The following is a 13984-nucleotide window of genomic DNA, read 5'->3' on the forward strand; positions in this document are numbered from 1 at the left end:
ATGCATTCTTTAATAAACCGCTTTGTTGAATTTAATGCATCCTTACGGAAGTGTTGAAATGCTGAATCAATTCATTCGTCACGTGCGTTATTTAAAGGGATAGTTCAAGCTTTAATGAGTAACAAAGCATTCAAATTAATTTATGTGTGATGACAAAGTCTTATCTACTAGGGATTGTTACATAGAGCTTTACAGACATCTCGTGGCTACAAAATGGTATTACAGATAATAATAGTCAGATAGTAATTTTAGTCAATTTACAAATAATGCATTCAGATTTGTGGAACTCACAATGTGCTGAATCTCCAGAAATAAGAGTCGTTACTATAACAAACTATTTGAATGTGACAAGAAACAAAAAACTGGCTAGAAACAGCCCTGTTCCTAGTTGCCAGCATATATTCCCAGCTCTGTCCAGTAACTCATACTGGTTAAGTCAAGGCAAGACATGGCTAGAAGATAAGTCAAGCAATTTCTAAATGATAACTTTTAACCAGAAAACATGTAGCCAGTGATGGAGTTTGCATTTCCAGTATAAGCTACAGTGAAATGTTCAGTCCCATTGTAGTGTTAGTTCTTCTCTTCACTTTTATTGTAGTCAGACATGAAGCTAAATTGTAGACAACAAATTCAACAGTCAACAAGAACACTGAATTTTGGCAAATAAGAATAGGATTTTTTGTACTATTTTGTATTTATTATTAATATTAGTGTTTTTATCAACACAATATCTGAATAGTAGTTGTTCAGTGCTGACACTAAATAAAATTGTCGAATTAAAATTTTGAAATTGTCTTTATTGTGAATTATTTTACTGCTTAATTATCACATATGAAAATGAGAAAGTGTTAACGTTATAACATATAAAGTCATAATTATAACATAAAAGTGGAAGTTATCGAAGTTAAGCAATACTAATCCATAATTATAACATAGTCCTACTAAGTTATGTTTATAAGATTAAAATACAGTTTTCTACGTCCTTCACACACACAAAAAAAACAAATAAAAAAAAAATAACACAAAAAAAAAAAATAAATCATCTTGTTTATAATAATAAGCCTCCACTACTTTCTTCATTATGCTTGCGGATTTGTTTTTTTACAGTGTATGATTTTTATGTCATAAGTTTGTGAATTTTTTGTTATAATTATGACTGATTATATAATTTTGACTTATCTCATAATTGACTTTTAAAGTCGTAATTTCACGTTTATGACACAATTGACTTTTTAAGAAATAATTGAGACTTTTCCTCTGATAATTGTGATTTTGTTAGCTTAGGCTATTTGTTTTTATCTCATGAACACAACATTTTATAGTATTTATGATTTAACAAAGCATGAATTATTATTATTATTATTATTAATATTATTATTTTATTTTTTTATTATTTTTTTGAGCAATTGGGCTTTCTTCCATACATTAATCATTCACAGCACACCCTGCACCAGGTCACATAAATTATATGTATGCTGGCTTTCACTTGAAACTTTTCACTACTGAAAACAATCGAGCATCGGTCGCTCCAGTCCAGCAGGAGGCGGAAATGCGTCATATGTTGCTGCACGAAACCGCGAACAGCCCACGAAAGTAGTTTTGCTGGTGAGCTTTCAGCTCCTGCGTGTTTACCGTGTTTTTAGCTTAAAATTAATAATGCCTCAAAAAAAAGGCCGTGTTTTCTCTTTGTCAAATTCTATTATTTTAAAATTTTTTTTAAATAACTTCATTTTATGTCGTTATTGTGTTTTTGTTGTTTAAATTTATTTACAGATTTTTTTAAGGTTCTTTAATGAAACTCTGTGCTGGTCTATATGAAAGTGTCTTACAGCGGAAATCTGAGAAATGTATCTGACCGTAAAAAAAAAAAAAAAAAAAAAAAAAGTGTTTTTTTTTTTTTAGTAAAATGACTTATAGAAAGCAGAATCATGTTCATAACATTTTTGCTGCCTTTGGCAGTTTGTGAGTTGTTGTGTTTTTTGTGTTTTTTTTTTTTTAGTAAAATGACTAGATTTAAACGTTTTTGTTATGTAAACATTACGCTGAAGTATTTAAAATAAAAATACCTTCTTTGTATAAACTCTATTATTTTATCATTGTCCCAGACGTTTGGCTGAAAATCTTAAAAATAAAGAATTTATTGTGTGGAAATGATACAGGCTATGAAGAAAGACTATCCTTTAGATGATCCATATCCTAAACAACCACCTATAACATGCTAATAATGTGTTTGTGTTCAGATGTTGAGCATGAAAGCGCAGGTGGATGTGGTCTGCTGTAAATCAGTAGGAACTGATCTGTCCATGCTGGATATTGAGGATTTCATCACAGAAATCTGTCAGCTGAAGAAAGAGGTGGCTTCACTGGAGACAAAGCTGAGAGAAAGAGGAGACAAACTGAACAGAGAGGTTTGAACAGATCTTCATTTCATCTTTAGCTGCTCATATGGACTGATTGTTATGTGACGTAACATCTTAGTTTTAATCATACTATTGCTAGATATATGACTGATTGTGTTTGTCAGGATGTGGAGCAGGTTTCAGTGCGTGTGACTGATGGGACAGAAGCTCAGGATTCAGTCTGGAGCGTCAGAGATCAGAGATCCAGAGACACACAGGACTCAGAGCTCAGCCTCACTTTACTCTGTTATACTGACGCTCAGGATCATGAATCCACTGATCAAACCTCTGACTGTAACGCTGGAGAACAGCAGATGCTGCAGACGCCGCTGAAGATGTGCTCCGTCAAACTGGTGGACTGCAGGAACCTGATCGAGAGCAGAGGAGAAGAAACCACCGCAGAGAAAGAACAACAACACACTGATGAGGAAGAGCAGGAGGATGATGATTATGTTCCTTCAGGTGTGTTTCTTCCTATTATGACCTTTTGTTGTTTTTCGTGACACTTGAATCTCAGCAGAGACTCAGCAGCATCAGGTTCATATTGACTGATGGTGCAGATTTTCTGAGATATTTGGGAACATGATGGAAAATGTTAGTAGGGCTGAACAATTTACAGGAAAATCAAATTGACATATCTCTCTCTCTCTCTCTTTTTTAATGGGATTAAAAATGCACTTTTTTAAGAGCTTCAGTTTTTCTGTGTTTGTTTGTAAGGCTGCAGGATTTGGCCAAACATCACACTATGGTTGTTTTTCAGTGTACTGTGATAATTATACATACATTATGAATCATAATAATTATTAGCTAATTAATTAATTGCAAAATAAATATAAAAAGCATTATGCAGACATAGGCTTTTGTGTGGAGCAGCATTTACTACAAACCAAGCATCGAAAAGCAACAGTTGATTTGGATGCATATGTTGTTAATTAATGATTGTGCCAGAAGAATGGCGGGAAATCATCTGGATTAAAGTGGATGTTCTTAGGGATGCACAAGATGTTCGGCAACCAAAATTATTTGGCCAAAAATAGCAAAAAAAAAAAAGCTCTTTCTGTGTTCAATTTAATCGAAAAGACCGAACAGCGTGACGTGACGCAATCAAATAGCAACCTGCATAGAGTGAGAGCCGTGCACTAATGCAGCAAACATGTCGGCAGTGTGGAAGCATTCAAAAGCTTTTCAAGAAAGATGCAAAAATCATTACAAGCACCGACAGCGAGAGACTGTTTAGCACTGCATCTCATGTCTTCGATGAGGAGAGGAGAGTGGTTGTTGCTGGTCACTGTATGAATATTGAAATTGCAAAATGGCCTTCAGCAAAGAATTTTCATTTCGGTGCATCACTAGATGTTCTCTAACTTTATTCAAGTATATTTTAAAGTTGTTTTATTAAAGTTTTGTTCCTTTCAGATGTCAATGGTGGCTCATCATCTGATGGAGATGAAGAAACAACTCAACTTGATGAAGAAACAGTCTCAACTTCAAAAAAGCAGCTGAAGAGTTTCTCCTGCAGCACCTGTGAAAAAACACTGATTTCAGAGGGTCATTTAGTGAGACACGAGAGAACACACACAGAACAGAAAGACTTCAGCTGTAAGATATGCAACATCAGCTTTCCTACCGCAGAAGAGAGGAGACTTCATTCAAAAGAGCACAGCGGGAAGAAGGAGTTTCACTGTGAACAGTGCGGGAAGGATTTTTTCACCACTCCTCAAATTATGAAAGCTCATATAAAAACACACAATGAAAAGTCTTTCCACTGCAGTGAATGTGACAAGTATTTCAGCACCAAAGGAAATCTTGATGTTCATAAGAGAATCCACACGGGAGAAAGACCATACAAGTGTCCTCACTGCGAGAAGAGCTTCAACCACGGATCACATATGAAGAGACATGTGCGTTTGCACACCAATGAGAGACCGTATCAGTGCAGTGAATGTGGGAAAACCTTTAGGCAGTTATTTAGCCTAAAATCACACCAGAAAATCCACTCTGATGAGAAACTGTTTCAGTGCAAACACTGCGACAAACGATTCCGTCAAAGATCTCATCTGAATTGTCACGAGAGGATTCACACCGGAGAGAAACCATATCTGTGCGCCCACTGCGGGAAGAGCTTTTCTGATCCAACTCATTTCAGAGACCATAAGCGAGTCCACACTGGAGAAAAACCATATCACTGCAGCATCTGTGGGAAGAGTTTCAAACAAAAGACTAACTTAGTAATGCATCAGAGGATTCATAGCGGAGAAAGACCGTTCAAATGCTCACAGTGTGACAAGACGTTTGCTCGATCAGACATCCTTAAGATCCATCAGCGAGTTCATACAGGAGAGAAACCTTACTCCTGCACCATCTGCAGTGAGAGATTCGCTTATTTAGGTAGTTTTCAGACCCACCAGAACAAACACGCTAAAGAACAAACTGCTCCAGAATCATCAGAGTGACTTTTCATGTCTTGGTCTGTCAGTAGAGGCTTTATTTCTGCAGTTGCTTTCATCATTCATGCCATGTGATATATGACAGTAATAACATACACTTGATTTCAATTTAAAACATGAACCATATATTATAGATCAGGTGAATTGTATTTCTGAGCAGCATTCATAGTTGTGGATATTTAGTCCAGGATCACTGAATGATTTCACTGTTTGTACAGTAGACTATTACATGCCAGAGTGTGAGATGTTATTTGTGCCTGTCATTTTTCCTCATATAGCATTGGTCACAAACTCAGTTCCTGGAGGGCACAGCTCTGCACAGTTTAGCTCTAACCCAAATCAAACACACCTGATCCAGCTAATCAAGCTCTTCAGGATCACTAGAAACTTCCAAGCTGGTGTGAGTTAGAGCTACGCTCTGCAGAGCTGTGGCCTTCCAGGAATTGAATTTAAGAAAATATCTCATATATGGAGCAAAAGCATATTAACTATCAATTAAAGTTTGACGTTACTCAACATTAACTGTTAAAAAAACAATTCAATAACTCAAACTATTATTGTATAAATGTTGTACTAACAGTTGTCCTGATGTGCAGAATATCAGCGTTAATGTCACAGAAGAATGAAGATCAGAAACTGTTTGTCAGAAATTTACTTCAGTAATAGAGTGGGGGAACTATGACGTCACTTTGTAGGCAGATCAGCTGTTACCATGACACTGGTTCTCTTGACAAAAAGTCATCTCGGTTACGTATGTAACCATGGTTCCCTTTCATAGGTCACTTCAATGCTGCAGTGACGTCACCTTATGGGAACACCCTTTGGTGTGACGAATGTCTGAATCCCTGTACCATCTCGCCAATCCTATTGGCCAAATAGCACTTGGCACCGCCTTATGCATGTGTAAGCATAGTATACCTGCGTGATGTCACCACATGGGAACGCTATACCATCACACCTGACGTACCTGAGATAGCTGGGATCCGAGGAAAGCATCTGCTCAAGTGGAAAGAACCCGGGAGCCAGGGGCCGTCCTCACATCCAGGCTGTTGAATTTGATGAAAGTGCTCGGTGAGGACCATCCTGCCGCAGCACATATCATCCATAGGAGATCCACTAAGGAAGACTAGCGGCGAAGCCACCACCCTCGTGGAATGAGCTCGGATTCCTAAAGGCGAAGCGAGCCCACGCACCTCATAGGCTAAGGATATAGCCTCCACCAGCAAATGGGACATGCATCACTTTGTGACAGCACAACCTTTATTTTTACTCCCAAAACAGATGAACAGCTGGTCAGTCTCACACCATTAGGCTGTACGATCAACATAGATCTTCAGCACCCTCACAGGACAAAGGCTTCGATCTTCTGACCCCGCCTCTGTAGGAGAGGAAGTTTCCAAGACCACCTGCTGGAATCGAAAAGGATTCGAAGCGACTTTAGGAACATAATCAGGCCTTGGTCGCAGCAAAACCTTCACCAATCCTAGTGCGATGTCCATGCACGAAGGTGAGTTAGAAAGAGCTTGTAAATCCCCAACTCTCTTGAGGGAGGGTAAAGCTAACAGTAGGACTGTCTTTAGAATCAGGTTTTTTTTTTCAGTCACAGTTCCCAAGGGCTCAAATGGATGTCTTTATAGCCCTTTTAATACAATGGACAGATCCCATAATGGAATTCGCACAGGGCGGAAAGGCTGCAGCCAAACCCTGCATAAATTGAGAGACCAGGGGATGACGGCCTACTGAAACGCCGTCTATGTATGCATGGTTAGCAGATATGGCTGCCATGTATACTTTAAGAGTGGCTGCCGTTACTCCCTCTGAAAAAAGGCTTTGAAGAAACTTCAGTACTGATGCAACAGGGTAGTATGCTGGATCCACATCACAACCTTTAAACCAGGTAGTAAACAGTTTCCATTTGAAGGCATATAAATGTCTTGTAGAAACCGCTCTAGAAATAATTATAGTCTCGGTAGCCTCCGCTGAAAGACCAGAACATATTAACTCATTCCGCTCAGAGGCCATGGCCACAGTTTCGATAAATCTGGCCATGGTGCCGTGCTTGCGACAACAAGTCCTGTCTGAGGGGAATCTCCCACGGAGAGCCCGCTACCAGACTGATCAGTTCTCGGACCACGGCTGAGTGGGCCACCACAGAGCTACCAACAGTAGTCGTTCCACTCTGTCCGACCGTATTCTGGATAGCACTGCTGGAATTAGCCGAATAGGAAGAAAAACATACAAACTGATTCTGTGCAATTTGTGGGCTAGAGCGTCCAGTCCCAGGGGCGATGGGGTGGGATAGGGAGAACCATTGTGGGCAATGCATAGTCGTGCTCGACACGAATAAGTCCACTTCCACTTCTACAAACACTCTCACCATTTGGGGGTGCAACCTCCATTCCCCTTCTTCCAGGCTCTGTCTCGAGAGCATATCCGCTCCGAAGTTCAGGTGCCCAGAAACACAAACCAATCCAACCTACATAAACCTTTACAAAGAAAAACGTCCTGATTAACACATGACGGCCGTTCAGCAGTATTGAAAAATGTTGGAGAGCTAGAAAGACTGCTAGCAGCTCCAATCATGCCCTAATTGCATGAGAATCCAGATCTATCCCCAAAATGTTATCTGCTGGGAAAGGATCAAAGCACTCTTTTGGAGATTCGTGTGTAAGCCCAGGCTGCTTAGATGATTTAGCACGAAATGTTGGTGAGAGCGTGCTTGAGTCTGTGATTGTGCTAATACCAGCCAATCGTTCAGGTAATTTAGCACACAAACACCCTGGAGCCTCAAAGGGGCCATAACTGTGTCCATGCATTTTGTGATTAGGCTCATGGACCCAGGGCTAATCTAAAAGGAAGAACACAGTATTGATACGCTTTGCCCTCTAAAGCGAATCTGAGGAACTTCCTGTGTCTCTTGATGATCTTAATATGAAAGTATGCATCCTTCAGATCGATCGTGACAAACCAGTTGAATCTGAGACAGAATAGATTTCACCGTCAACATCTTGAATTTGCCCGTTCTGAATGCAAGATTCAAACGGCGTAAATCCAATATTGGCTGTAAGCCACCATCTACTTCCCACTCCAGCCCCAGCTTATCCACTGCGCAGAAGACAACATGGACAAAATGTTGTTGTCATACAAAGGTGCATCTCTGTCCGCCAGGAGGGAGAGATCAGCATGTGTTGGCCAGTAAATCTGAAAATCCGAGTCCGAAGCCACGGTGGACAAAACGTTATTGTCATACAACCCGCAGTCGAAGGAAATTGCACTGCAGGCCTCCGGGGTAGGCCGTGGATCCACGTCGGCAAAAGCAACGGGCTCCACGAAGTCTGGCTGCTCGAAGAAGTTGACGCTGAGAACGCGAGATGCTTTTCTAGGGCACAGAAAATTTGCTTTTGCTTTCCTGAAGGAAATTAAATCTGAGCAAAATAACGCGCGGCACACAGGTATACTATGCTTACGCATGCGTAAGGTGGTGCCAAACGCTATCTGGCCAGTAGGATTGGCGGGATGGTACAGGGCTTCAGACATTCGTCACTCCAAAGGGTGTTCCCATACGGTGACGTCACTGCAGCATTGAAGTGACCTATGAAAGGGAACTATAGGATTTTTCCATAGGCTTTTGGATTATCGCAAAAAAATAAGCTCTGTGTTCAACTATAGTTCATGAAACTTACACGTTTTGTCCATAAAGATAATCTTCACAAAATAATATAACTTTGATGAATTATGAAGCCTAAATAAAAGTGCCAGAACTTAAAAGCTAAACTTAAGCTATAAACAAACTACAGCACCACGGTTGCTCGACTTCAGCGTCACCACCTCCACGCTTCCCACAACTTAATCAAACTTTTTTTTTAACGTGTTCAGTGAAAAGGATTTACTCTGTATATGAATTTTAATCCACGCTACATAAACCAATACACACAAACTCTGAAGAGTACAAAACTAGAGCCAAACTAAAACTGAAATGAGACATTATTAATAAATAGTATAGTGAATAAATGAAACAATCATAACTAAAGGACATATGAAAGCACATATTCCTGTACATTTTGAAATAAGGTACATTAAAAGTCAATAAATCCTTAATAAATATGAATATTTTAGTGCATTTAATCTATTAAATAACAGCAGAGTGAGCGAGTTTTTGGATATGGTCAAATTAAACTTATTTTTGTGAGTAGAGTAACACTTCGGCTTTGTTAGGGTGGGTCAGTTACACAAAATGTTATTTTATCCTTGCTTCTAGAAAATCCTCGATCTATATGCTTTCTAACAGCTTCATGTGGCCATAAACATTTAAATTTAACGTTTTAAAGCACTATGCATCGTTAAAGTTTCACTGTCACTGTGACGAACACATTAAATGTGGTGTTTACATCGAATAATCGTAGTATGAGTCTCCGCATCAGTAGGAAAGTGAAAAAACAGCATCATCCATTTGAAGACTTGTGTTGCATTTCAGGCCAAAACAAAAAAACATAGTCGACCAACAATATAAAATACGGCAAACTATTAATTGGTTATTCAACTATTAATTGTATTACAAATTATACTACGACTGGAAAATACTGTAAATTGATAACTGTTCGGCGTGATGACGTTTAATGTCTCCGACAGCGCCTGTAGTCCCATTTAGCAACTTGTTAGCAACCATCTTTTTTAAGAAACTTAACAGTTTTAAAAAAAAAATGTAACTGGTGTGTTTAATGTCGTAGAATAAAACGTGAAAGTATCTTGAGCTTGTGTGAACAACAGACCTTATTTTAGGGATTTAACCAAAATCCCGTTTAAAAAACCCATTGACTCTGGGACGATGGAACCGGAAGTGCTAAAATGCTAACTCGCGTGACATCATAGTTCCACCACTCTATTCTCATGAAATCTGTCAAAAATGTCCAAGCTGTAAGTAAATTATTATTATTATAGTTATTATTATTATTTTGTATTTGTGACATTACTGCATGTGATTACATTTACCCTATATAGTTTACTTGTAAACTTATATTATACTTATAATATTTTAAAACAGGTTTAAACAGACTTGCAGTATGTTAGAAGAGCAAATAGTTAACAGTTGCTATAAGGCGGGGCTTAAGAGAGGTACTGGTATTGGTAAATTAGCCTTTCTTTATACATTTGCTTTTAATTTAAGGTGAAATATGTCCCGGACATATGTGAGTCACGTAATTAGTGCCTTGCTATTACTAACACCAGCAATTTCCTAAACTCAAATAAATCTTAGACTGTGCAATTCTGTGTCAATAAAAGCGGCTATTTTACTTAAGTTTTTATTCTGTGTAATATAAAACGGGTTAACTAATCATTATGTCTGTGATTGATGTAGTTCTCATTTTCCTACAATCATCTTTGTCTGTCAATGCCGCTCATTTTCATCATTAAACTGAAGTCATAGCCAGCGAAGTTGCTCCAGTCCAGCAGGGGGCGGAAAGAGCGTCATATGTTGCTGCGTCTCTCGCGCAAAGCGCACGACGGAAGTAGAGTTTTCTTTCTGCTGCTGCGTGAATAACGTATTTCAGGTCGGTTTTGTGAATTTACTTCATAATGTTCTTACAATATCATGTTTTAATACCTCAAATCCAGCAGCTGAACGTGTCTTAAATGTGATTAATATTGTGCATTATTGTATAATATTCTTGATAAAAAGCAAAAGTCATGTTTATAACATTGTTATGATTTCTTGAGCATTTTTGGTCTCTAATGTAATTTTTTCGTAGTAAAATATAAACAATTTTGTTATGAAAAGGATTTTGTATTTAAAACGTTTTATCGAATGTTTTTTATGTTTAGATGTTGTTGTTTTACCATTATCCCAGACATTCAGTAGAAAACCATAAACAAGTTATTGTAAATATTCTTTGAACTAATAATTAATAGTAACATTATTAACTGGCCATATGAAGGCAGTGAATTTTACTAAATTATATTAATATAAAGACAGGCTGGTGAGATTGGCAACGGACAAATTTACAATATAAAGTTAATTATGATAAATTATTTGACCATTCACTCCAATAAACATAATTTTAGTATTTAGTAGTGTAAAAATGATATCATATATGAAAGACTAAGATGCATTTTAAAAATATAATAAAATGAAGGCAATCTGAAGAAACACCTAATCATGTATAAATGAGTTTTATCAGTTCATTATAAATATTGTAGTTATCATGAAGTGTTTGTGTTCAGATGTTGAGCATGAAAGCGCAGGTGGATGTGGTCTGCTGTAAATCAGTAGGAACTGATCTGTCCATGCTGGATATTGAGGATTTCATCACAGAAATCTGTCAGCTGAAGAAAGAGGTGGCTTCACTGGAGACAAAGCTGAGAGAAAGAGGAGACAAACTGAACAGAGAGGTTTGAACAGATCTTCATTTCATCTTTAGCTGCTCATATGGACTGATTGTTATGTGACGTAACATCTTATTTTTGAAAGTGAAAGTGAAAGTGTGAAAGTGAAAGTGAAATTTTATTTTGAATCATACTATTGCTAGATATATGACTGATTGTGTTTGTCAGGATGTGGAGCAGGTTTCAGTGCGTGTGACTGATGGGACAGAAGCTCAGGATTCAGTCTGGAGCGTCAGAGATCAGAGATCCCAGAGACACACAGGACTCAGAGCTCAGCCTCACTTTACTCTGTTATACTGACGCTCAGGATCATGAATCCACTGATCAAACCTCTGACTGTAACACTGGAGAACAGCAGATGCTGCAGACGCCGCTGAAGATGTGCTCCGTCAAACTGGTGGACTGCAGGAACCTGATCGAGAGCAGAGGAGAAGAAACCACCGCAGAGAAAGAACTACAACACACTGATGAGAAAGAGCAGGAGGATGAAGATGAAGATTTCATTCCTCCAGGTTTGTTTCTCCTTTTATGACCTTTTGTTGTTTGTTGTTGTTGAGATATTTGGGAACATGATGGAAAATGTTAGTAGGGCTGAACAATTTACAGGAAAATCAAATTTACATATTTCTGATGTAATTTTTTAATGGGATTAAAAATGCACTTTTTTTAAGAGCTCCAGGTTTTCTGTGTTTGTTTGTAAGGCTGCAGGATTTGGCCAAACATCACACTATGGTTGTTTTTCAGTATACTGTGATAATTATTCATACATTATGAATAATTACATTTACATTTAATCATTTTGCAGACACTTTTATCCAAAGCGACAAATGAGAACAATAGAAGCTATCAGACCAACGAGAGATCATCAACAGTATACAAGTGCCATGACAAGTCTCAGTTAGTCTAGGACAGAACTCATAGCAAGGTTTTTTTTTGTTGTTGCTGTTTTTTAATAGAATGGAATAGAACAGAATAGAATATGTAAGTGCTAATATTAGTTAGTCAGGTGCTGGCAAAAAAGATGTGTCTTTAGATGTTTTTTTGAAAATAGTTAAAGAGCTCAGCTGTTCGAACTGAGATAAGGAGGTCATTCCACCAGCTGGGGCACAGTCCAGCAAAAGGTCCATGAGAGTGATTTTGTGCCTCTTTGGGATGGACACCACAAGATGCCGTTCACTTGCAGAACGCAAAGCTTCTGGAGGGCACATAAGATTGAACTAGTTCAGGTATATTGGTGCAGCGCCAGTGGTTGTCTTGTAGGCAAGCATCAGTACCTTGAATCTGATGCAAGCGGCTACTTGTGGCCAGTGTAACCTGACGAGGAGAGGAGTACCGTGAGCTTTTTTTGGCTCATTGAAGACCACTCTCACTGCTGCATGATAGTACATGCTGGAAGGCCAAGAGAGCATTGCAATAGTCCAGTCTGGAGAGAACAAGAGCTTTGACAAGAAGTTGTGCGGCTTGCTCTGACATGAAGGGTCTAATCTTCCTAATGTTGCATAAGGCAAATCTGCAGGACCGGGCCATTGTAGCAGTATGGTCTGTGAGGCTTAACTGATGATCAATCACAACTCCTAGGTTTCTGGCTGTCCTTGACAGACTTATGGTTGAAGGAACCCGGTTGTATAGCGCATTTGTGATGAAACGATGGGTTTGCTGGAACCTCAAGTAGTTCTGTCTTAGCTAGAAATGTCTGTCAGACAGGCTGCAGTGCGAGCAGCTACTGTTGTATCATCTTGTTGGAATGAGAAGTAGAGTTGAGTGTCATCAGCATAGCAGTAATAAGAAAAGCCATGCTTCTGAATGACAGATCCTAATGACGTCATGTAGATTGAGAAGAGAAGTGGTCCAAGCACGGAGCCTTGAGGAACCCCAGTAGCAAGTTGTTGTGATTAGAAACCTCACCCCTCCAAGACACCCTGAAGGATCTATCTGAGAGGTAGGACTTGAACCACAGGATTGCGGTTCCTGAGATGCCCATCTTTCTGAGGGTGGACAGGAGTATCTGGTGGTTAACTGTGTCAAAGGCAGCAGACAGATCCAACAAGGTAAGTTCTGAGGATTTGGAAGCTGCTACGCCAGTCTCAGGGCTTCAGTAACCGAGAGGCAGGGCCAGTCTCAGTTGAGTGGCTGCTTTTGAAGCCAGACTGGTTGCTGTCCAGGAGGTTGTTCTTTACAAGAAACAAAGAGAGTTGGTTGAACACAGCTCGCTCTAGTGTCTTTGAAAATGAACGTAAGAAGGGATACGGGTCTGTAGTTTTCTAAAAGTGCTGGATTTAGAAAGGGTTTTTTAAGCAGTGCCCGAGCCTGCTTAAATGCTGTGGAAAATGTACCAGAGTGAAGAGAGGTGTTGATAATATGTGTTAGCGAAGGTATGACTGAAGAAGAAATGGCCTGAAGGAGGTGAGTGGTGATAGGATCAAGTGGACAAGTAGTAGGATGATTGGAAAGGATACGTTTGGAAATGTCCATCTCCGGGAGTGGATAGAAGGAGGAGAGAGAGTGTGTATTTGTCTTTATGAAGTTATCATCAGTTTGTGATGTGGGGAATTGGTCACTGATGGTTCTTGTTTTATTTGTGAAGAAAATTGCAAAGTCATCAGCTGTAAGAGTTGAATGAAAGGAGGAGGTGTAGGAGGACAGAGAATGAGAAGAGAAAGTTTTGAAAAAAACAAAATTAGATAAATAAAATGTTGTAAATCATTTTTATCAATGAAGAAATTTACAAATGAAAACAAGAGAAGATTTGCACTATTT

General features: G+C 38.9%; 1 protein-coding gene and 1 long non-coding RNA gene across 3 annotated transcripts; both read left to right on the forward strand.

Annotated features, from left to right (window-relative positions):
• The first annotated feature begins 2214 nt into the window (after window positions 1-2214).
• On the forward strand, window positions 2215-11774 carry LOC109059773 (nucleolin-like). Of its 2 annotated transcripts, none has more exons than XM_042717548.1 (3): window positions 2215-2408; window positions 2525-2852; window positions 11719-11774. In XM_042717548.1, the coding sequence occupies exons 1-3, from the start codon at window positions 2241-2243 to the stop codon at window positions 11757-11759; spliced, it is 537 nt and encodes a 178-aa protein (XP_042573482.1). In that variant the 5' UTR covers window positions 2215-2240; the 3' UTR covers window positions 11760-11774. The 2 variants fall into 2 exon arrangements, with proteins under 2 accessions (XP_042573482.1, XP_042573481.1); XM_042717547.1 differs by having other exon boundaries at window positions 2525-2851; window positions 11709-11774.
• Window positions 10275-11702, forward strand: LOC109075684. Its single transcript, XR_006153867.1, has 3 exons — window positions 10275-10395; window positions 11066-11233; window positions 11396-11702. It is a non-coding gene; the product is annotated as an uncharacterized LOC109075684 (long non-coding RNA).
• Window positions 11775-13984: the final 2210 nt, after the last annotated feature.

Source organism: Cyprinus carpio, chromosome B1 (genome assembly GCF_018340385.1).
Source record: "Cyprinus carpio isolate SPL01 chromosome B1, ASM1834038v1, whole genome shotgun sequence".
Taxonomy (NCBI): domain Eukaryota; kingdom Metazoa; phylum Chordata; class Actinopteri; order Cypriniformes; family Cyprinidae; genus Cyprinus; species Cyprinus carpio.